Raw genomic sequence first — 25,363 nt, 5'->3', positions numbered from 1 at the left:
TTTCTCTGATGTGATTTCTAGAGCTGTAACATCACTCCTGGGTTCTTAGCGCTTCCTGGACTCGGAAAGGAAGGGTAGTTTTCAGTAGAAGAGAACCAACTCATGATGGCAGATATGTTTTAAAGCTCTAAGCTGTCTCTCTTTCTTTCACTCTTTTCCTTGCCCTTCTCTTGGTGCTTTATTTAATAATGGTGTTTCTTGTGGAAGTGGCTAGTCTTAAGGGCTCCATGAAAAAGGGATGCAAGACAACAATAATATCTAGGAAAGAAAACTGCACCAGAACGTCTTGAATATTGTTAAAAATGCTTTAATTACTAAAATAGACATTCAAGATACTCTGTCTTAGGTTCCAAACACCACCCTCCTGCATTAGACATTTGACACTCACAACATTACATGAGTACTGCCCACGGGCAAGATTTACACGTATGGTTAACCAGTATCGGGAATTAACATCAGAAAGAATGAAACATAAGTTTTGAACTGAAAGCCATTACTTGTGCTTCTTCAGTCACTCATATTAGGCAGTTCCTGTTAGTGACTGGCTAAAAGACGTTACAAAGAAGGAGATAAGAATCAGGGCTGCAAGTAGAACTCTTCTCTTAAAAGGCTGCTTAGTCTTTAGTTAAGCTAATAAATAATCTCATTGCACTAGGGTAAGTGTGAGGACTTGACTGGCTTCTCTAGATCCCCCACCCACCTCGAGTAGTTCAGATGTAAACAGGAGGGGCTCAATTCTGCAATTTCTTGCAAAAGAAACCTTTGAGCTGAGTTTTTGTTTCTCTCGTGACTGCAGGACCAGGCCCCTGATAGAGAGCAGCAGTTTTGCTTCAGGTAATGAATTGCGCCACTGACAAATGAAGGCCCTGAGCATTTGGATTTAATGCAACTTTGGTACTGGGAAGCAGATGCTCCCACCTAGCATTTGTAGTACCAGAGTCTGAGGCAAAGAACACAGAAAAGAAACCTCCTCTGCGTGGTACCTGTCTTGTTCTAGACCATCCTTCCTTCAGACCAAACCAAACCCTTAAGTACTCCTCAGGGCTAGCGTCTATTCAGTTGGCAGGTACACTGCTGCTGTTTCTTCCTTAGATATAACATCCCACCCTCCCTTCCTGTTTCAAATACAGCCTCACTGCTTATGGCTCTTGGCCACAAGATCTAGTAAGAGTTTGTCATAGCACTGGCTCAGACTGAAAGAAGACTTTTGGATTATTAAATTAGCTAGTTCTCAGGAGTAACGCAGCCTGGCTAGTAACCACTGCATCCTACTTTTGAGTTCTCTGAGAATACAAAAGTGAATACAATTGTTCACTGAAGACAAAATGAATGCGTTTGCAATCACCTTGTTGTGCAGACTAGACCATATACTAAGTTTTGCCAAACACTAGGAAGGGGAATAAGAAATGGTGGTGGTTGAGAAGACGCTAGTCTGGAGGCTGGCCGCCACAACTACTTTCTTCACGTTCAAACAGAAGCTCCTAGTGAGGAAGCTTGGTGTGACACTGAGGGATTTCCCAGCATGGATCTCAAAACAGATTCTGGTAAGGAGGAGTACAGGTAGGATGAGCATTTCATATTTCAAAGAAACAGCCTGAATTTACAGCAAGGTGTCAGTGGTGGGACAAGGACAGGTAGCTCCATCCCCAACCCTTGGACTCCTGCTGACTGAACTTGTCACCTTGCACCCCAGTGCAGTAAAACCTGAGATATGAGAAGGGGGTAGCTTAATCAGCCACAGTCAAACTTGCGCTACTAACTAGAGGAAGTGGACTAATGTTCACAGTAAGGCAAATTTCTAAGTGTCCAAACCACTTGGCAAGATTAGTGAGGGCATGAGTGCACTACTTCCTCCCCTTGCTGGGAATTACCAATTATTTTCAAATCCAGTTTGCAGAGAAGGTAGCGTGAGGGCAGTCTTTGGTTTTACAGAAGTGGGAAAGGTGTGTTATAGCAAATAGATAAGTGCAAATGCCTCGCAGGAAAGTGTTCATCACAAGAGATCAGTGGATAAAAGCTTCCCTTAGTCACGTGCATAACACCTCTCCTTTCTTACAACTGGGGTAAACTCATCTTTATGTTACGCATTCCATGGTGAGTAGAAGATACTAATTTTTTGCTAAATAGGAGCAAATGTATGAGCTAGCTGCCAACTATTTCATGGGGTGGAAAAAGTTGTCTCTACAGCTGTTTCTGTTTAGGACAATGCAGGGTCTGCACTTGGAGCCTCAAGGTATTCGAGCAATCTTGATGTTCTCTACAGCCAATTAAACAAGAAAACCAGGATCCTACAGCCCAGCTTTCTAGCCTGTCTGACAAGATGCTTTATTTAAAATATTGATCTTTCATTGCTTCTATGTGTTTGGTATGAAAGAGATGGCAAGATTCACTTTAAATTGTTACTCAAATAGCTTCATGCTATCCTGACAGAAGTTTTGGACTTCCTAAACAGCTGCAACCCCTTCATTGGATGCACTGTTCTAAAGCCCTGCCGTATGTGTTAAAAATAATTCCAGAGCAATGCAGGGCTGCACACACCATTTTATGGGTCCAACTCCACTATATTAAATTAAAGAGAAATGAAGTTTAAAACAATTTAAAATGAACAAGGGATAAGCAAACAAGGGATAAGAAAGCAAAGCTACTTCGGCTCTTGTTCTCCCTGTTTCTGATGCTAATTCTGCTCTCTCCCTATTTTTGCCTATTAAACAACTGAAAAAAACTTGTTTCACCACAGCTCTGCATTCAGAGGAGGTTCCTAAGGAGGGCACAGGAGGCGATAAGCCCGAACTTTCAGATGGGAAACCACACTTTACAGCTCACTCAACAAAATGGGCTGTGGTGTTCTAACAGCTTACTGGCCCAGCAGGTCTCCCTGGGCTGTGCAATGCCGATTTCTCTTGTGCTAGCACTAGACTTGACTCTCTGGTGAGCTGATTTAACTCAAGTTTGGAGTCGTGAATTGGTTCATGAAAGAACCTGAGAAGCACCAGCATCAGAGGAAAGGCGGCTGCGGGAGTGCCTTGCTGAGAGCAGAGAGACTCTCACTGCAAAGTGAGCTATCAGATCAGCCATTTCATCTGACTGCACCCTTCATTTCCTTGTGGGTGTAATGTGACAAGCACTTCTTTTGGCAGTGGAGTTTAAATAGCTGGCACTGCTGTTTAGTTGTGCTAGCACAACTATGTGTTATGATTACATGCTAAATGAATCAAGCTACCAGATCTGGTAGCCAGATGTATGGTATAGCTGCACAGGTTTGTAAAGGGCAGCAAAAAGGAACACAAAGAGTCAGGCACACATTCTGCTTAGGAAATGACTGCTGCCTAAAGAAATGCTTGGTAAGTTACAACCTATGTTTTAGCCAACACCTTTCCCAAAACCATGCCCAAAGTGTGCTTATAGCAGGCCCCTTCTTGAAAGACCGGAGTCTTCTTGCAATGTATGAGATAAGCTAACAGCCAGCTACTTGGAACGCTGAGGCTGGCAGTATCCGGAGTTGTTCACTTTTCTCTGAATGACTGTTGATGCCGTCTTTAATTTCTCTATTTAACATCTCACAAGCAAACTTAAGTTATGGATGTTTAAAATAAAAGCGGGAGAGGAAATCACGTGTCTGTAGTTTACCACCACACGCCAGCTACTCTGTGCTTCTAGCAATGGGATGCCATACAAACGTGCTGGTGAAAGCTGGCTTTGAGCCCCTTGTGGATACTCTGCTGGAGTTTAGGCCTTTTGATTTTCAGAAGGCAGCTTCTGGATCATTTATAGCAATCACAATTACAAATCATACTGTGGCAACTCTCGTTACGCATGATGCCAATCCAGGATGAAGATCCGTTCTATAACTTTGGTCCGTGCTCTGTGACCAACTCCAGCTGAACAACATACCTGGAGATTTCAGTTTGCTTTCTCAGCCTTTCAGAAATGCTGAAGTCCACGGGAATGTCACAGCTCAATAGGTTATCCCCAGAGACTGCAGTAGGTGAAAGGTAGCACCCAAAGTCCAGCTTGTCTCTATGTTGTTCACTTTCTTTGTTAACTATAAAGGAAGAACAATAAGTTGTTCCCAACAGTTCTCTAGATTCATATGTTGCACAGATGACAGCAATTACATGTAACGACCCTGGAAAGACTCAGTAGGTAATTAGCCAGAAAAATGAACTAATGCATGTTGATTGGTAAGAGAAATTTGGAAGCTGGCTTTGGGATTTAACTGTTTTTCTCACCTGTAAGAGTGTGTTGTCCCTAAATCCAAAACCTTCCTTTAGTAAAGCAGTGATGTAAGTGAGATCCATGCAGAGGAAAGGACTGGCTGAGTTGTACCTCTCCATGTTATCACAGACTAGAGAAGGAAGGAAAAAAAAGGGATCTCAGCAAAATAAAGGAGCTTTTATCCACATTATACATTTGAACTGACCTCAAGCCAAAGCCTACTAAAACAAGCCACCTGCTTCTATTAACAGGTACATATGACACATGGTACATGCTACACAGCTTCTATAATGTTGGAGAATAAACCATATAGTACTTCCAGTTTCTCTTAACTCCATCTTAAGTACATCTTTTATTACAGCAGCATAATACACATAGCTCTTTTGAAGTCTGAATCCCTGCTCAACTGATAACTGCCAGGGAGTTGGTTATTACTTAGTCTTTCAAGAACAGAGCATCATTTGTCTTCCTTGTCTAGTCTCCAAGGATGGCTCCAGTAACGACTCTACCTTCTAGGTTGGCAGCTGCTTTTGTTTTTTTTCCAACCACACGTGTCCAAGGACATGGAAGAGGCTATTGCCCAACTAACCACTCCCTCGCTGCAGCGAAGTCAAGATTCCACAGTAAGGGTGACAGGGACTGGAAAATGGATTTACATTAAGCATTGTCTTCTGGATCTACTGTTACTACCCTGTCCTACAAGCATCAAGAGCAGAGTTCACTTCTTTTTAGAAACTGATAAGGAGCATCCTCCTACTATTGAAATGAGAAAGAGAAGCATTAATTCAGGATCACAGAATTGATCTCCTGATGCTCTAAAGCTAAATAAATGGTTTGACGGTGTTAGATAACATCTTAGCTGCGTCTTTGGAAATAAGCTCTCTCAGTATCCAGGGAAACAAAACAAAACAAACACACTCAAACTTTAGAGCCTAATCCCCCTATTCAAAACCATCTGAGTTTCTAGGGAGATTAAGTTTAACTGAAAAATCATTAGAATTTAAGTCCTATTTTAGAAAAAAGTCAGTCCTGAACTACATAATTAAGCATCTTCTGGTGACAAATACGGTCTACTAATCATCATGAGGATGATCACAATTCAGAGGTAATGTCTTGCTCTGTAAGCTAAAGTTTTAGCCATCAGTAGCATGGCAAGGTGGGAGCTCTTTTTTCACAGGAGGAGGTACAAAACTAAAACAAGCACTCAGGAAAAAAGTCAGGGGGAGGGAAAGGAATGCAGAAGAGGCTGTCAGACTTAAACAACCTCTGCTCTCTCCTGCCATTTTGTTAGAGATTAAAAAGGATTTAAGGTGACAAACTTAGAGAAGTCAGCACTCTCCTAAACTCAAGAGAGTTGCAGTTTGACAGAAGGAGCTCTTGATACAGCAAATTCACTTTCTTTTGTACTGACATTTATGAACTATCATCTCCCTCCTCTCCTGAGCAGAACTGCAAAGCCACTAACACTTTGTTTCCCCTCGCTGCTCTTCAGCACTTTCTTCTGCAACAGCTACAGGTGTTGGCTAATAAAAGCCAAGTAACATGACACAGAAGGTGTAAGTGGAATAAAGGTTAAACTTCTTTTTAAAAGTCAAACTCACATTATGTACTGCCTATAGACATTCATGTTTTTGTTATTTCTCATCCCCACCAGTTTCCCAAATCTCATGACTAATACCTTCTTTGGCTTTTCTTTCAAAATCTTTCACTTCCAGAACACCTCCCTGTTCATAATCTGAAAAAGAAGAGGTGAGAAAACATCATCATAGACCTGAAAGCATTTGTGTTCTATATCTAAGTTGACCCTAGAGTGCAACTCGGTGATGGTGGGCTAGGAGCGAGATCTGTTGGTAACAGAGGACAGAGCTGCAAGTATAACTGGAGCTCAGAGCAAAAGTCTCATCTGCTGAACTCTGAACATCAAACTGCACTGACGGATACACATTCATTCCCTGAAGGCCTTTTGTGTGTTTCCTCTTTCTCAACACCGTTCCTTTTCCCTGCTCCCCATGCTCCAGCCTCCAGGGTTCCTCTGTCTACCTTCTGGTTGACATGCTCACACGCAGTAGATTATCCCAAACCAATTTACCAATTAGGTTGGTGTCAACTGCGCGATCATAGTAATAGGAGAAAGCATAGAAGGAACTTCCACGAATCTCATCTGGTTGGTGCAGTTTCCCTTTGACAACCTTGAGTACTTCCAAGTAGCAAGGCTTGAATCCTGTTTCTCCTGTCAGGACAAACACAGATGGGGTGAGCCAAAGAGGCATATCCAGGAGATGGAAGAATCAGTGGCAACAGGATGAAAAAGGGAAGAAGCAGAGATTAAAACATCAGAAGAGGTGAGAAGAGCTTAAATATCCCTTCTGTAATCCAGCATGGCACCTGCATGCAGGCAAGGACTCTAGATCTCCATCATCAAGTGGAACTCGTTAGAGCAGATCATAGCAATATCTGAAAGATGTGCTGTGCAAACTGGTGTAGGTGCATGAAAAGCTTCCTCCACATCAGGCAAAACTCCCATTGTTCTGTTCTGTGATCAGCAGAATCTCATTTACATTTGCTGCCCCCTGCTAGATAAAACCTTATTTTCCCTCTCCATCACATTGTAGTTTTATCAGTCCGCTCACACACCAAATCTGCAACTCAGCTCTTGTGTTCCCCACTGTAAAGCAAAGCAACATCAGTCACCAAAGGGGTCTGTGCTAGTCACTGATGGTAGCAGCTTCACCCTCTGTATGCAGCATTAGGGATAGTATCTTAAGAAATAATTCCACAAGTGAGATACACTTTGGCCTACCAGTTATTGTACCCTAATACAGCCAGAGCTTTTGCACTTAGCTCAAAGCAGAAAAAGCTCTTATTTGCACGTGTAACTCTTAACATTTCCTGTAAAGGTAGCATTTATAGTAAGAGATCACAGAGAGCAATCTCAAGAGTACGGAGAGTGCAGGCCAGCTACTTTTAGAGCTTCAGATTTTTCTTTGGCTCTGTCAAAAGTCCACATCTATGACTGGACAGGTATCCTTCATAACCCAAGGTAACTGATGGAGTATTGCCAAGGAAGAACTCAGATTCTGAAGACTTATCTTACAAGAAGCAACAAGTCTCCTTAGTTTACCTTCTTTGTTGCCGCCATACCGGTATTTCACTCCCCCGAAGTGCCACTCTGCCTCCAGCTGCTTTGGCAAACAAGAACTACGGAACATTTGTCCATCCACAGCTGGAACGAAACCAGAGGGGAGAGTCAGAAAGGCTAAAATTCAACACTGTTATCGATCCGTATGCAGAACCAGAAAAGAAGAGCCTGAAAGATCTTCATTAAGGTCTTTAAGCAAAAGTATGGAAGTCTGAATTGATGGATGCTGCACAAACTGATCATGAATTAAGGACCAGTCTCGGTCTGGACAAGTTGTGTCCATTTTGTCCTGCAAGCTGCAGAGCAGCTGGGCTTGTCATTTGTTAATGAAAGATAAATGGTAGAAGGATATCTGGGTAATGGCTGTTCACCACAGAAGACAAGAAAAAAGAGAGGTAATTAATTAAACACACTGATACACAAACCCTAATAAACAGCAGATAACCGAGACAAACAAAGCAACTGAGCAACGAAGACAAAAACTCGTAAGACACTGATCAATGGCCACTACAGGAGCCACTGAATGTACTCCTGAAAGGTTCAACCAGAAATACTGGAACCGATAGAAAGAAAACATGGTTATTATGGCCAGCGCAGGTCTCACAGAAAAAGCAATCTTCTTACAGAATGGTTGAGAGGGATTGTGGGACTGTGCAAAATTTACTATGGGATGTTTAGGAGAAGGCTCAAAGGCAGGGAAAGGGGGAATCAGGGAAATGTAAGTGTGGGAAAACGGAGGGGACGATAAAAGGCGGCAATCGCAGGTAAGCAGGCAGCTGGTCAGTATGCTTTTCTGGCTGAGCCTTGTGACCAATCACTGCAGTCTGTCCTATCTTCTTCTTAAACCCTATTCCCAACTATTTTTTATTTGAGTACATTCCAGTAATTAACACAAGTCCATCTAGCCAGCAAGTAAGAATCCAGAAGGTGGAAAGACCCCAGGTCCTGGCCAGAGACTGGACAAAAGGCCCGAGGTCTTGAGGGCATGAAGACTGGAAGGACTTAAGGTGTGGGTCAGAGACTGGAAAGACTCAGGAATGTGAGTATGCATTCAGGTTAGTGAGCGAGAGTGTATGTGATATGCTCGTGGACTTCAAGCTAGACTCGTCAGTGAATGCAACAGGTGGTCTGGAGCAACACGGCGGGCCAGGCAGATACCAGAGAGACTTACAAAGTGGGTTTGGCCTAAGCAGCAATGCTTAGGAAAAGGATCTATTCATTCTGTTTGTGTTTCTGTGGATGCTTGGGAAGCTGTGCGTTTGTGGCTGGCCATGTCTATGTGGTGTTTGTATGTTCCCATGTGTGCATTTCTGGAATTTGCACTCAGTCTCACTGCTGGCTGAACCTGGAAATAGGGAAAAGCAGCTGTCTCACAAGACAACTCCTCAACAAGCGTTGTTTCCAGCCTGTTTCCAGACAGATCTATACCAGCGAAAACACAGAAAAGCACAAGATACAGGAGTGAATACAGGGGAAATGGGCTGCTGACACAAGACTAAGTCTAACCATCTCTTCAAAAATCTTGGATATTTTATCATATGAACATACCTTCCATATTCAAAGCTCCAAGCGTTGCTAGTCTGGCAGCTTTTAGTCCAAACCCCAAATAGCTGCAAACAACAAAGACATTACAGTTTTAATTCTTGCACATCTGGTATGCTTCACCCATAGCCTCTTCCTAAATCCTGGAACACCCAAATCAAATTTCCTTCCTCTGCTTCCCGCAATTCTCCCCTCTCTAAAACAGAGAGTTCCCTTTGCCAGAACAATTCCAAGTACCAAAAGAGTGACACAAGTCCAAGAATTACAAAGAGCTGTAAAATGGGTAAATCTAAAACTGCAGAAAGTGGTTAGAGCTGATGTGACATTTCTACAGGACACTCATGAAAAGCAAAAATGCAGAGTCTTAAAAATGAGGGAGAAAGAAGGGTATGTGAGGAGTGCATGGGGAATAGAATGGCCATTCTTATGTCACACACACAAGACTATATGCTCTTAGGGCAGAACTAATAGGAGAACTGCAGAACCTCTCACTAAACCGGAGCTGTGCCTTTGTGTGAAATTCACCTCTGACTCCACAGATTACCGCTATACTCATTACAAGCTAGGATGTGAACAACATTTATGAGAATGTCATTACACATTGCTGGCTTCAGGAACACAGCTAGATTGGCCTTTCAGTCCCAGCTCTATGTTTGGCTACTTACCCCTTTAGTCATGTCAACACAAATGTTTACAGAATAATCAGAGTTAAACTAACCTCCGGCTTCCTCATTTTTAGGAGATGATTTTCAATCCCAATTGTTTTAAGTGATCTAATGGACTGTATTAGTGAATACAGCAATCAGTTACATCAGTAAATGTAAGCAGTAGGAGAGGAGGACTACTAAGCCAGCTTTGCTGTCAAGTAAGCATATTTTGTAACTGACTGAGATGATAATCTTCACCCCACTAGTAATGGGCTGAGACCAGCTCTCTATTACACATGATCGAGTTCTCATTGGACTGTAAGTCATGCAGGTAAACTCTGGATTTCACTGCAGACATCTCAGAAATTTGTTAGCTTAACGCAGTAAGCACAATTATATTATTCCAGGCCACGCATCCCCTCCAATTGGTTCAAGAATCTGTTGTGCTCCATGGTCTGTATCAGCTGCCTGTCGTTGTCTCTCTTTGGTTTACATCAGTCTAGGCTTTACTTTTTGTCCAGCTGCTGATGAGATGTGCCATTTCGAACTAAGAAGGAAGAAGTCTCAGGAAGGTCCTCTTTCCAAATCTCTGACCAGGTTTAGTTCTGACTACTGGCACGATATCCACCTTTCTGCTTGGTCCAGAATATTTGGCTTGAATCCAGTAATAACAATTCTTCTCCTTAAATATAGTGACTCATAATGCTTCCTCTTCATTTGACAGACTGACTAATATTCCCTTGCAGTGATATTAACCATGATCCTGGAACGTTTCCAGTCAACTAATATCATGTTCCACTTCAACTAATGTTTCAAGCAGATAAGAAAACTAGTAAAAAAGTCATGGTCCCAACAGTTGGTCATGGGATGACATGGCCATTTGTGGTTAGTTCAGGGGCTGCAGAAAGACTGATTTTCCCAGCGGAGTCAGCAGCCTTTTTGCTCCTCACCTGTGGGTATAGAGCTTGTAGGTGCTATTAAACATTTCAAATGAGGTAAGAAAATCCCCAGGGGTTTCCTTCAAAGTTTCCTAAAAGTTAAGTAAAAGAAGAAATCTTTTAGTTTCTATTATGCAATAAAAAATAACCAACTTTGATGTAATATCACAGATACACCCATAGGGTTAACTGCACACTCATCTCATCTGCTTTGAAAACAAAGAACAGTTTTCCAATGGTGCCCACTGCTGTAATATCTGCAGCTTTTAACACTGAGTTTATTTATATGCATCTTTGTGTTACTTCAATGTATAATAGGGAAGCGCAACAGATCAGAATGAAAATACTTTCTAATTCAGGATACCTGAATTTTTCAGAGTACTTACGTGCTGGTCTATACATACAGGGTCCCCATCAAAATCAGCTGCACTAGAAACACTATGAACTTCTGCAAGTCAGACGAGACATCTCAATTCAGGAACTCAGAAGAATTAAAAATGCAAAGTAAAGTATAGGCCACATTTTCACCGTGTTAAATGTCATGCTTGATACTCAAGGAAACGCTGTGACCACTCACTCCCAGTCTTAGGGCTGCTTTACGTCCTGGTTTAAGTGCTTTCCTCTAAATTAACCTCTTTTCTCAGCACCTCCAGTTTTCCTCCTTTCACAGTCTTCCCTCTGTGTGCACCTCCACCCCACTGGCACTCAGTCCCTACCTTCTTGCCAGACTAACTGTCATATTCTTCTAAATCCAAACCAATTCAGGGCTCATTTACTGTTCCTTTGTTTCCAGTCCCCGAGATCTCAGTTCCAGTTTCTGTCTTCCCTCTGCTAGTGACCTCATTCTCCCACCCCTTCTTGGCCCTGTGCATTTGTATCAGACACGCTGTTACACCGGGCCAAGCAGCAGAATCTCAGAGAGGACTGAAGCTGCAGAGTCCCTGTAGTTACTATTCAAGTAAGCAGATACAGCAAAAATAACCCACATCTGGAATTGTAGAGTCCTAGACAGAAGCCTGCTTGAAGCTGAAAGAGATTTGGCAGTATTCAGCTTGAGTTTCTCCTCAACAAATACAAATTGAAATTTGTTTTGGGCCTCAGGCAGATTTTCATTGGAACGGCAGTCATGTCCTTGACACAGCACACCCAGACCCTGCCATATTTTGAGTTCTATTCCTAAACCTTACATCACAAAAACTTTTAAAAAGGAGAGATCCTGAAAAAAATTTGTTTGGAGAAAACAACTGGCTTTTTCCATGCCTCGCTTTCACAAAAATGTAGAAATCCTCACACCCCTCCCAAATGAGGCAGGCACCAGACAGATAATTTCAACCCCCACAAGCAACACCCTTTCCTGTTGGTCCAGTGCCCGCTTCAGCAGGTGTTATCAACACAAAACAGAGGGCAAGCCCAGAGTACTTGAGGCTTTGCTGAGCAGGATAAGGTTGCACGTCATGTTTCAACATGACCCACCATTGCAGAATTAAAATATCCTGATATGAAAACAACGTGTTCTGTGGTCCCCAAACACCCTTTGAGAATCTCAATTTCTGTAAACAAAATAATGTTAAATAAAGGACTCCTTCAGAAAGGGGGACAAAAACAACTTCACAATACCAAGATACAGAATGCTATAGTGCCCTTCCAACACCCATGTAATTTTCGCATGCAAACTTTAGACCTGGGTCCCAGTTCAAACTGTTTCTAAAGAGCTATAGAATTCCTGACAAATCCCACAGAGATGGACTGAGGGGCAGAGAGGGGAATTCTCAAAGAAAATGAGAAGAAATTGATAAGAAAACAAAGAGGGGTTGGCTGTGCTATTATAAAAGACGTTTCCCCCATGAGACACCCCCTTCCAAAATTCAGTGAGGATCTGCTATCAAACTGGAATTGGGGGGGGGGGGGGGAAGATAACTCAGAGCAGACCCTAAATTTCTTGTAATATGCAAAAATACAACCTGGAAATGTTCTACATTTATTGAACATAAAATAATTGTCTGCATTAATGGGGCTTTCCCAGCCTGGGTCTGAAAAACAAAAGCTGTTTCTCTTTATTTTTAGCCATTTGCTTTCTTTCGTTTTTCTTCCTTGTTATCCAGGCTCCTTTGTTTGCAAGTGCCTATCAGCCAACTGCTGATGTCAAAGGGAACAGAAATACAGATGTTCTGTACACCACAGATGTTCTGCTTGTGCCAGTGTTGACAAAATTATATCAGAGAGCACTGCAGTGCTCAGGTCTCTCCACTGGCCCTGCAGTCCCAACTCGCGCACTTTTAACCACTGCTCACCTCAAACCGTGGCAGGAATGTGATTTGGGTTGAGGCTCCTCCCAAGTCCAGAGTCCCAACGGTACCCTGGTTCTGGCCAGACAGCTGCCCTGCAAACAACATCATGATCAGAACAGCCCCAAGTGCAAAATACTACATGCATGTTCAGGCAGCCACCAAGTTATCACATTATCACAGCAATACAGGAGGGCTCAGCTGGCCTTCAAAGACAAAAAACGTCACAGAGGAAAGGTAGGCAAATGGAAGGCATTACGAAAAGATTCGTAGGATTTTCTTCCTTCATTCCAATTTCACCTCCAAAGAGACAAAAGCAGCTAAATCTCTAGGTACCCAGCAATAGCTGAAAGTAAGAGACAAAGTATCTCCTGCAGAAGACTGTCAGGGAGAGTACATAAATTCTGTAACCACAATATAGCTGGTCAAGAGCAGTAGGAGAGGAAGGATAGTAAGAGCAGAACCAGCTATTATCATTTCTTTTCACTCACAGCAGCTTTTTTGCTTCTGTACCTACTAGAGTACGGATTTTCTTTTCTTTTCACTAGATTGCATTCCTAGAACTTCTTAGAGCCAGTAGGGCTAAAGCACCAGTGCATTCCCTGTTACACCATTTAGTTACATAGTTCACACTGGGATGAAGAACATTGTAAAACCTTGTTTCCCACCTTCTAACAGACTAGCAGTACCGCTCCGTATCGGGAGTACCTTGCAAAAACCAGCTTGCCAGTGCCTCCCAGTCCTGAGTAACTCCTGGCATCTTCTGGATTAAGATGCCTCCTTTTTACTAGAGGTGTGGTCACCCTCTGGAACACAGTCTGCCCAAGACAATCCACTGCTTTAGCACTGGTGCCACAGTGGGGAAGAAAAGCAGGACATGGCAACGGAGGCAGAGGAACTTAGGGTGATCACCTCCGCAGAAGAGACTCAATTTCGTATTTAGAGAGAAGTTATACAGCATTAACTACCTGTCAAAAAGTTCACAGTGATCCAGGCTAAAATTCCTGCAAAGAGTGAAAAAGGAAAAAGAAAGTCACCACTGAATACTCCCACAACCTCCTGCCCACCCTTACCACCCCTCCACATGTTATTTATTTACCTGGAAATCATTCCTAACTTAATGTAACCGACCCATACTTCAGAGATTAATCCAAACTTACAATTAAGTTATATGATGCATTACTGATTCATTCAAATCTCATAAGCTGGGATAGGTAGAACGTTTGTAATATCCATGCAACTGCAGCATGCACAAACCACGTCTATTATCCAAAAAATATGCAAAGAAGTAATGAGCTGACACAATGCACAAGTTTCCTTGGGCACTTTGCCCCCCCCAGCATTTCAATTCCTAATCTGAAAATCGCATACACACACTCTGTGTTTTAATGTTGTGGTTTCTGTAATTACACTCCAGACATAGTGGCAACCAGTAAAACACAAACAACTCCTCTTTGACTCCAGCAGCTTGCTTGATGCTGGCATGATTCTCACCCAAACATAGGCAAACATGGGACAGTGGAAGAAGTGGGACTTTTAAATAAACTTTGTCAGGCTACACTGTGCTCTGTTATGCCTCATTGGTCCTGCTCCCTGTCAATACAACACTTCTCCCTACTATACAATTCACCCGTTAATCCCAGTGACATACTACGCATTGCACCGTACTTCATCAAATACTTGCAGACTTCATGTTACTTCTCCTTTTCTCTTGGAACATATGGACAGATTTTGCTCTTTAATCTTCCTCCATTTATTAGTTGTTTAAGCGCTGTGATAATTCTTTTTGCTTTCCTTGAACACCTTCCAAACTGGCAATATATCTTCCATAATGAAGTGTTCAGAACTGAATGTAACATCACAGATGGCTCTTATCAGGCATCCATACAGAAGGATTATTACCTACCTATTCTCCAAGGAAATATGTCTGGATATCTAGCCAAAATGTTACAGTGGTCTGTTCTGCACTGCAAAATCATCACTTACTCCAAACCTACAACGTATTTCACCTTTTCTTGTATTTTAGGTTACTTCCTTTGCTACTTTATTAGCTGCAATTTTTCCATCAGAATATTTTGAAAAATGTATTATTTTATTATTTATTTCGCTATCTAATTTTTAATACTTGTCAATTATCCTTCATTCTCCTCTAATATGCACAATGCTTCCAACCTTAACCTGAAAATTGATGAGCTAATCATAATAGATTATTTTAATGCTGATATTGCAGAATTTACTACGCACTTTCCATAAGCTTCCTAGCTTGCTATATATCGTCATGTAGCCTTTCAGAGGTGGACACCATCTTTTTTCCACCAGTTCCCAAGAGCAGGCTTCAGCTGGTCAGCCTGCATTAGCCTGCATACTTACTTCCGAGATGAGGTTCTCTTCTAGAACCTCAGAAGGTTTTGGATAAGCCTTCATCTAGCTAACTCATAAAACTCTTTGTGTATCTGCATTTGTAGCCTAACAGATGACCAAGTAATCAACATCTCCTAGGAAAAGCAGGATTGAATTGTTTCAAACAGGGCTAGAAACCTTTTTTCCCCCCTCAGTTTAGTGACCATTTCTCTTTCCCTCTCATGTCCATAAGAGATCTCTCTCTCTTTGCCCCACTCCTCTTTGCTTTCACTTTTTCCTCCTAAAACATACCTTCATAAGACCCATCCATGATGCTAACACTGTCCTCTGGAACAAGAAATGGTGATTCCTCAAAGACTTCTCTCACCTGAAGAAAGAAATGATTAGATTCCTTGGTCTTAAGAGTCTTGTTCTGCTCTGATGGTGATAGAGAAAGTTTTCTTTTTCACAGCAGTATAAAATAAGACAAGTGTGTGGAGTAGACAAAATTCTTCTTCTTTTAAGGGCCAGAAAAGAAAGAAACAAGTATTGTAGGTCTCTCTCCCCATGCCTTCTATCCACATCAAGACAGAGGATTTCAGGGTCATACAAGAAAGTCTGTAAAGTCTGTGAGTCTCATACTATCATGGGATTACAGTCACTTTTCACAGCTGAAATTCTCTTATGCTAAATAGAATGGAGAACTGAGTCATGAAAGATGAAACAGGAGAGCAATACTAGTGCATCCAAAAGATCTTAGTATTACCTCTAAAAGCAGAGCCTGAGCTTTCTCCTCTGACAGCAAGCGCAGTCCAGCTGTGGCTTTTAACACTACCGGGGTCTTCTTCCAGAGATGAGGTGGCACAGCATCTATGGCCGTGTCCAGCAATCTTTTGACGGTTTCAGCACCCTAAAAGGAAGAAGATGATGTTTTTCTTATGGTTTCCTCCTACAGGCCATCAGGAAATAGACCTCCCAATTCCCCCTCAACACTAGTGAAACCAGTATTCAATAGCAGAAGATACCTCACCCACACCCAAAATAAGGATAAAAACTGGGCTAAACATCTCATAAGAACCTTAGAGAGAATGTCTGAATTGGAAGGACGAGTGTATTCAGAGATGTATCTCAGGCGAGAGAAAGGTCACTGTTTGTGGAAAGTATTATTTGAAAGGACGGAGGGAGGCGAGGGAACTGAGTATCTGACAAAGCTAGACATCTTGCAGTATGATGAAACTAAACGGTACAATTACTGACTGAAGCTGCAAAGGTCAGGAGGAATGTCTGTAGATTTCACTAAATGCAATATAAGAATTCCAAGTGTGTCCATAGCAAGTAGTATAATTAAAATGCCAGCTGTAGCATAGTTACCACACGAGGTACAGGCACCACTGCTGGGCTCTCAATTATTTACACTGCTCTAACAATTACAGTTTGGCATTAGCAGTAAACATTCTCCTGTGAAATGTCTAGAAATTTCTTTTGGGGTGAATTCTTCTCCTCTCCTACCCAACAAACAAGACAATTTAGTGAAATAATGGGAGATCTCATCAAAGTTTAAAAAAATCCAAAAGCCATTAACTTTTTCCATAAAATTTCTCACTCAAATTCCTGTAGCGCTGAATGCAACTGAGCAAACTGAGAAACCTGAAACTCCCCCTATGCTACCCTCAACTCCAAGACTGCTAAAGCACACAAGGTAGAGTATCTAATCTGTCATTTCTCTGGCACCTCCTTTAGCTTGTGAAAGAGCTTACTGTCAGTACGGGGGATCTGGAAAATGGCAGCTTACTTCAGGACCGGCCCTGTGTATCACAACAACAGGATTATTTTAGCGCTCTCTGCTCTGTTGCTCACTTCTGACTCCTGATCCAATAGAGTGACATGGAACAAGTGTATTGTGCACGAATTCACAACCACCACCATTTGAAAATAAAGAGAATCACACCAAACTTCAATTTCTTATTCAAATTATAAATTTACGTATTAACTAATACATCTGATTGTGGAAGACGGAACTGTCCAATCGTGTTTTAAACAAAACAACAAAAGTCCTGAGGCAGTAGAAGAGTAACTGCCCGTACCTAAATCATTATTCAGCTAAAACTATAATTAAATATTTGAACTGAGCATGACTGAAGTGAGTCCTACATATCACTGAGCACTGGCTTCCAAGCCATGGTTCCAAAGATAGCAGCAAAGAAACAAACCAAACAAATTATTGGAAGTCTGATGACAGAAGCAGAGAATACACTTAGAGAAATACTATGGCCTGACTTAACCTGCTAAGTGTACCTTTATTCTTCCCCTTCTCCATAACTTATTACCAAAAATTAACTTCTGTAGATCTGACTATACACATAAAAAAAACATTTTTAGGAGTCAGAGAAATGAACCCTCTTTGCTTGACACTGTAACACGACTAAAAAAGAAAACTCCCGCAGTCTTAACACCTTACTTCTAAACTAAACAAATCAAAACAAAATATGCCCATTTTGAACTGTGACCAGCACTGAAAATTTCAACCAAAAGAAAAATCTGAGAAAATTATTAGCAAATAAGACAGGAGTATATATTTACTTATATTTGGGGTAGTTATAGGGGAAATAAACATTGAATATGGATGCTGCTAGAGCCAAAAATCACTTTGTCTTTGAAATTCTCAAAGGCATATATTCTAGTTAGGTATAGCATTTAAACAATTAATTAAGTCATTGTTCCATTGATGAAATATGTAAAACAACAGCTCCCATTTCACTGTGTAGAAATTAATTCACAAAAGAAGAGCAACAGGTTTAGAGAGCCAGCAGTAGAACCTTTACATTTTTTCTTGACTCTCTGCAATTACAATTAGTAATACTTGAACTGCTTGGTAGAGTCCAACTGATATTAGTAGACGCAAGACCAACTCACAGGGAATGAAGGAGAGCCTTACCTTTTCAGGCTGATCAGCATATGCAGAAAGACCTGGCTTCACAGACTCAAAGACTTCCCCTTCCAACTCTGGAAGGTTTTCTGCACAAAAAAAAACATTACATGAAACAGTCAACAACTCGAATCTCTTTCTAATTTCAGAAAGGTTGCCTGCCACCCCTGTAAAGTGACTATCCTTGATTTCCCTTGCAAACAATACTATTCCACTCCTCAAACAAGCACTGCTCGTTCACTTCAGGAACATATTTAACAGAATGTTGCCCTTGTATCCTCCAAGTTCACAAACAATTTATTAAGAACACGTTGTTATAATTAGAAGTACGTTCATTTTGCATTTGTGAATTACAATGAGTTACAGCAACATAGTATGACTGTTGCCTAATCTTAATAAAATTTCTTTTCCTTTCTGTCCCCAAGCTAATTGTGAAATACTACTTCATATTAAGACACACACAGTCAACTCCTGATTATTCTTAGGCGATTCATCCAACTCACAAAGACAGAACAGAGCTGACTGGGCTCAAGCACTTGGCTGCAAAGCCAAACAAGCGTGACCGTTGCTCCCAGAGCAGCTTGAATCTAGAAGCTACCCCTGAATATTGCATTACAAGTCAGGCTGAGTCCATCAGAGCTGGATGTTCTACCAGTCCTTCCAAACAAAGGTTGAAATCATGTGAAGCCACATAGGTACTATGCATGGCCCTGAAGAGCTTATTAGCTGAGTCTCAACAACCAGCCTTCAACCTTTGCAAATTTGCTGGCTCACTGTACCCAAGCTAATTCACCCTCTTGAATCCTGTGGCGTGTGCAGCCAACTTGGGTACCTCTGCACTGTGTCAGAAGCAGATATACTGGAGTGTGGTCCACCTGCGCACAGTTCTCCTGGAAATGGCTCAGACCTTCGGTGCTTATAACTCTTTAATTTACTGATTTTAATTTGCTACAAAATGTGACATGTAAACATATGCAGAATTTAAATATCTCTTGATATAATTCAAGGTAACATGCAACTTGACAAAAACAATGTAAGCCTCTTTCCAACTCAGTGAGACAGTCCTTTAAACAGCCACATAGATGAAAATCTTTGGAAATTCAGAACTCTCCAGTATATCCAGAATTAAATATCTAAGTTTCAAAAGATCTACAAAAACGATATTTTCACAGCAAAACACCACCACAAATGGACAATAATCATCTGCCAGAGGACCATTTGAAGGACAAACTATAGAAATCTTCAGTTGTTCCCAAATGCTGTGTTGGGAAAAAACCCTCTTTTGGGAAGCTGGAACCTAAGTCAATATACTCCAAGTGCATAGACTGACATGGGGTCTTACCTGGGCTCTTCTGCACAAAGGTGTAAATGTGAATCCGGGTTCCAGTGCTTCCTGCATCAAACATTATACCATAAAAAGTGTTGGCTTTGGCATTTATAGGGCACATGTTAGGTGGAAAGAAATCCTGAAACCACATCTCCCTGTTTGAATGGGAAAGAACAAAGGACAGAGAGGAAAATGCCCATACTAGAAGGATGGGAAGTCTGGAAGATGCCATCTTGCCAGGACCCCTTGAGGCAGTCAAGCATGGGTCAGCAATCACAGAGCTGCAGTGGGTCCTGTAGAGAAAAAAAGCAGGAATGGAAATTACCAAGAGCCCTCTCCTTAAAAAGTCTGTAGGGAAAAAAAAAACCAAAACAGTCTGTACACATATATTCTGCCCTTTAGATGCTTTTCAACACCTCATCCAAAAGATGTGATTTACTGCACTTAATGCTACAACTGCATCTAAGCGATTTGTTCTTTCAGAGTAAAGGTTTCTCCATTTCCCAAATGTAGAAGAGTTAAAGTAGTTTGCTTCCCAGTATTTCTAGTTTTGATGTTATTTAGATAATTTTTTTCTCTTTGAGCTTGAATGTTCTCAACATTTAGAGTCCCCAGAACCTCCAAAAAGCCCAAATGTTATCTGAAAAGAAGCATCACCAAAGGGAGCTCAGGGCAGAATCGCTTTGCCCTAACATTTACACACTTGAGATGCTGTGGCAGAACACAAGTGTTATTCAGAGTCACAAACAAAGAGAATTTCATCTCAGGCTAAGAACAGCTGCTGGGAGAGATTAGCGCATAGGGAGAGTGAAGGCATATCCTTCCAGCAGCATCCTCATACCAAGAAAAGCCTGTGCTGCACAAGAGGGACTGAACTGTAAGGTGCACCTGGGCTCTGCCTCTCAGTATTTTTCATACTTTCCCTTTCTGTCTTAATTTTGGTTTTTCATCATTGTCTCCTGACACATTTTCATTTTCAGAATTACAAAAAAACCCAACAAAACCCCACTACACTCTCACATCTAGACCAGTTGCCCTGAACACTCAGGTTACTTACACAGCTTCTAGCAAGAGCGTCTATAAGCCAAGGCCCCAAAGATGTGTGACGCAGTATCGGATATCAACATACAACTACACCTCCTCTCTGTTAACACATATCTCTTTGCATATATTTTTCCTAGGAAATGCTAATAAAGGAAAAGATACAGGCACAGAAATGATAGGGTTCATTAGATGCCCAGGTAAAAAGGAGGATAATATATAGCTATCTTTGTTACTTGCATTTTAACAGCAGAAAAGAGCATGTGGCCAGATGCCCCACCATATGCAGTATCGCCTGCATTGATATGCACACAGAGCACTCAGCATACAGAAGGTGCAAACAGCTCCTTATCATTCTCCAGACTCTTGGTAACACATCCATCTGCCCACAGCACTGAATATTCTACTTCATATGCCTATTCATCTGCTCTGCCTGAGACCCTCACCCACCTCCAGCCCTTACATTTCATTGTCTTTTACCGATCTGCTCAGTGCACTACGTTCATGCCGTCTCTATCCTACATTTATTCATTCCTAATCCTAACCTCTCTCCTTTCTACACGAACCTGACACAGCCTCTATTTCCACACACCTTTCTCCCACACCCGAAGAACTCACTTATCCTCTACTACCTTTTATCCCAGATTTAGTCCTTGTATGACTTTTATTATTTCCATCCTTCACCTTTGTCCCCAGTTACAGCAAAGTGAGATTGACTTTTACCCATTCTCGGTAAACAACGTCATTCCTCGAGTGCCTCCCTAACTCACTCAAGTGTTCAGCTATCTCTAGGGCAAATGAAATGCACAGCCCACTGCAGAATGATAACCTTGCCTGTCTTCTGTCACCTTTTTTTGTATCCTCTCGTTCCTAGTAAACGCGGAGCGCTGCGGGCAGAAGCACAAGCTCTTGACCCACTCTGCCTTAGAAGGACATTCTGAGAAGAGCAAGAAGTGACTTCACAATTCCACCAATGGGCGATAGCCCTGGTCACCCTCTGTGGCAGATCAACTCCAACTGTAATAGTTTCTAAAGCATTCACATTTTATACAGAAATGACTAAAAACTTAATTCTAACCTGTAGCAACTTAAAAGTCCTCCCCTGAATGGAGTTCATGAAAAGCGCTGAGCTGTTTGGCACCTTCACAGCTATGGATTTGTACTAAGATGCAGCTGGCATTACCCACGTTTGCTTCATCACAGCAAGGACGACTACTGAAAATCTAAGAAGCTGCGCTGTTTTAACAAAACATAAGCTGCATTAGTGAGCACTGCCTTCCGGATGGTCAGAAGAGTTGTTATTCTCATGCAATGTAAGGATTATGCTTACTGAACCAATCACAAATACAAACCAAGCACCTGCCTTAAGAACAAACTCCAGAGTCCTATTACAAACGGTACATGTGACACTTACGCAAGCCTCAGAATCACCGATGATCCGAAAATATCTGAGCAACTGCCATCATTAACACATACTTTTCTTGCCAGATCTACTAGTGGATGAGCCTTAGCCTCCCATGAAACACTCCCTCACTAAGCTTCTCTTCTCTATCCCTTCTCAGACATCCACCACCATTTCAAACTTTCTGTTCTCTACTTCTCCCCTGACTTTTTTCCTTTCCACCTTTATACTCATAAGGATAAAAAAAGCCCAACAATCTTGGGATTTTATTTTTCTCCACCCTCATTAAGAGTGAAAAAAGCACATTGAGCCTCTTCGATGAGGGGTGCAGACCATTTAACCAAGCGCGCCAGCAAAACAGTTTCCACACAAACCATAAAAATAGATGAGGAGAGTAAGAAATCAGAGACAAGAGAGGAAAATGGGCAGAGCATAACAGAAATGGCAATGGAAAAGGAATTTGGAACGAGAGAGTCAGAAGAAAGAATGGAAGAAAAAATTTAGGATAGAGATAGACAAGAGATTAGTTACTGAGAAAGAAAATTATTTCCAAAAGAGTTCCTCTCAAACAACTTAAAATCCTAGCTGCTATCAGAATACAACAGGATGGATAAAATGAACAACAAACAGAAAGGAGAAAACAGGGTAACAGTAATATAAGCACAAGTTCATTAATATAAGCAAGCAGGTAAAATGCACAGATCACCATCAGTAGGCTCCATTTACAGCCTTTATATTGAGCAGCAATAATCAACATCAATCGTGAATACGTTAGGCACACACCTGAAGCAGGATGGAAGCAACAGCTATTCCACTCCAGAGATTCCTAATGAAAACCACTTCGGAGCACTGCGACAAGAGACACTGCGCCTGCACTTCTTTTCTTCACCTTCGCTTTCAGCTAGTAGGAGTGGACTATGTATCAGGCAAATTATAAGGTCATGGAGGCACACAAAATATCAGTTGAGTTGCTTTATTCAAATTTGAGTTTACCATTGCTCAATACAAGCAGCGAAACATGCTCAGATAATTACATGGGATGAATTTCAAGAAGTTGAAAGTTAACTGAGTTCAACAAGTTAGTAAAACATTTACACAAACATTACAGTTGACCTCAAGAGCACTGGCTGTCCAGCATCCAGTGACACAAGGTAGAACACTCATTTCCCAACATGGAGAAACACATGCAAATATCATCTGTATAAGGCAGATTTTAGATACTAAGCCAAAAAGTTGAAGCACATCCAATATAAAGATTTGGGAGCTACACAGACAGTACGATCCAAAAATTCTGGGATGCTGCATAGACTGCCAAGACTGAAAGCATGAATAGGAAGCAAAAAAAAAACCCAAACAAAAAACTCCAACCAAACTCTCCTTAAACAACAAAAGTAAAACCAATGCCAGAATAATAATAAGAAACCTTAAGACAGCAAAACACAACCTTACTTAGAGTTTGCCATACACAAAAACACTGGTAATTTTCAAGGCAAGAAACTCTCACCCGCATTCTTGAATATTTCTGACAAAAGAACATGCAAAACCCAAAACACAGCAACAGGAGCATCTCCCTGTAAAAAGGAGTCTGCCTAATCTGAGTGGAAGGAAAAGCAGTGTATCTGAGATAGATACACAAGAATTTTCCTTCTGTTTCCTAAGATATTATTGGGAACTATTTGGATATAAAGAAAAATATTAGAAAATAATTTGAAATATTTACAATATATAAATATTTAGGCAACTATTTTAGGAAACAAAATAGATGAATCATGTAATTCAATTCATATTGTTATTTATTGCTCAAGTACACCAAAAATCATTCAGAATGGAAGGTCTATTTTCTGCACTAAAACAGTAACAAAATCTATTTTCCAGATAAGCAGCTCTTACAGTAACAAGATCTATTTCTCAGATGAGCTGCTTTTACACTTAACGCTCATAACTAGACAAATACATCTTTACCTTTTTATTTGTAGAAACAAAAAGCCATTGCATTTTTTCTGGTCTTATCTTTATCTAGTTAAAAAAAAGCTTTCTTGGATTGTTTTGACAAAAATTTAAGCTTCATAAAAGTACACTGTTTAAAAATCACAACAGAAAGAATAACTGGATTCATTGGCAGAATTTCCCAGCATTTCCATAAAGATAATGGCAGAATTTTCTTTGCACACATACATTTGGGGTAAAATTCTGGATCTAGAGCTTTAAATAATAGAAAAAAATAGAACCAACTCACAAACAAGCGTTATCAGCAGTTTTAATTTTCTTTTTCCTGTACCGAGGCTCCAAATACATATTATTTTTTTATTCTCATTTCTGGCCAAGTGAGTTTTCCATTTTCCTATTTAATTAGAGCAAGGCAGCTTTCCAAGAGACTGCTGTGTTAGTCTTCTCCTCCTGCAGCGTGTTAGCAAGTGTCTCTTTATGACTTTGTAACTCTATACCTACAGGGGCTGTAAATAACATCTTTTATTGGACCAACCGGTATTCTTAGAAAACAGATTTTGGGTGCAGAGAGATTTTGGGCGCAGAGGGCTTTTGCTTCAATCTAAGCTTGGGGAGAACTCCAGTGCAAATTTCAGCATGACGCTACTAGTTGCGCACCTTGAAAGCATTCACCAGAGCTTCACCAAGAGCGACCTGGAGCCGGGCACCCCAACATCCCTTTTCCAAATCCGTTAGGGCTGTAGGTTTTTTAACTTTGTCACACCTCAACGCCAAGGCGTTCTTCCTTTCTCTGCGTCAATCAGCTGCAACCTAAACCCTTGCACTGGACACGCCTGAAACAACTCCCTTGCCTTCGTTTTCTCTCCCCAAGCAAAAGTCTCCGCAGCTCCTCCCTGCACCCGCCGGCCGCGGCGGCAAGCTCGGCCCTCGGGATCCCGTGGCTCGCTTCCCGGAGCCGGCACCGATAATACTACGCAGAAATACTCGTCGAAATACGTATTTTCTCCTCATTAGCCACCCGGTTACGCGGGTACGACAGCGCGGTCAAGACAGCGCGTCCTTCTGCCCGCCCCGGGCGGCAGCGCCGCGGGAAGTAACGGAAACGCCGCCGACCTCCCGGCTTTCGAGGGTCTCACGCCGCTCCCCGACACCTCCGCGGCGTCACGGCCAGCGGAGCTCCCTCCCGCGGCGCCGGGAACAGGCCCGGGCCCGGGGGGGCTCGCCCAGCCTCGGAGCGGCTCCCTGCCCGCTCCTCTGCCGCGCCCGGCAGGACGGCGGCAGCCCCGAGCGGGCCTCCGGCAGCCCCCACGCTCCCGATCCCGGTGCCGGTGCCGTTCGCGCAGGGCGGCGGGCGGGGCGCCGGGAAGGGGCGCGGTTTCCATGGCAGCGCGGCGCTGTCACACACCTCCCCCCCGCCCCCGCCGCCGCGCGCGCTCACCGGTCGCTCGGAGCGCTGGCGGCGCCACATCCCGCCGGCCCGGCGTGTCACGTCAGCGCGCCCGCGTGACGCGCCCGTCGCTTGAGTTGTGCGTCGCGGGAAGGCGCCGTCTGGTTTCCATGGGAACAGGCCGCCGCGCGCTCCTCGCTTCAGCTGCGGCGGGCGCGGGGGGGTCC

At 42.3% G+C, this 25,363-nt stretch overlaps 1 protein-coding gene across 1 annotated transcript; it reads right to left on the bottom strand.

The window, feature by feature from the left end:
- Positions 1-291: 291 nt before the first annotated feature.
- On the bottom strand, positions 292-25,155 carry ENTPD5 (ectonucleoside triphosphate diphosphohydrolase 5 (inactive)). The gene is given in 15 exon segments (XM_075151585.1): positions 292-4,001; positions 4,004-4,042; positions 4,230-4,345; positions 5,894-5,950; positions 6,305-6,445; positions 7,337-7,438; positions 8,903-8,964; positions 10,494-10,573; positions 12,773-12,861; positions 13,735-13,770; positions 15,419-15,494; positions 15,873-16,016; positions 18,042-18,121; positions 19,375-19,652; positions 24,039-25,155. Coding segments are annotated over 15 exon segments (1,518 nt in total). The 5' UTR covers positions 24,098-25,155; the 3' UTR covers positions 292-3,842.
- Positions 25,156-25,363: the final 208 nt, after the last annotated feature.

Source organism: Calonectris borealis, chromosome 5, assembly GCF_964195595.1.
Source record: "Calonectris borealis chromosome 5, bCalBor7.hap1.2, whole genome shotgun sequence".
NCBI classification, from domain to species: domain Eukaryota; kingdom Metazoa; phylum Chordata; class Aves; order Procellariiformes; family Procellariidae; genus Calonectris; species Calonectris borealis.
This window is presented reverse-complemented; position numbering and strand designations above follow the sequence as displayed.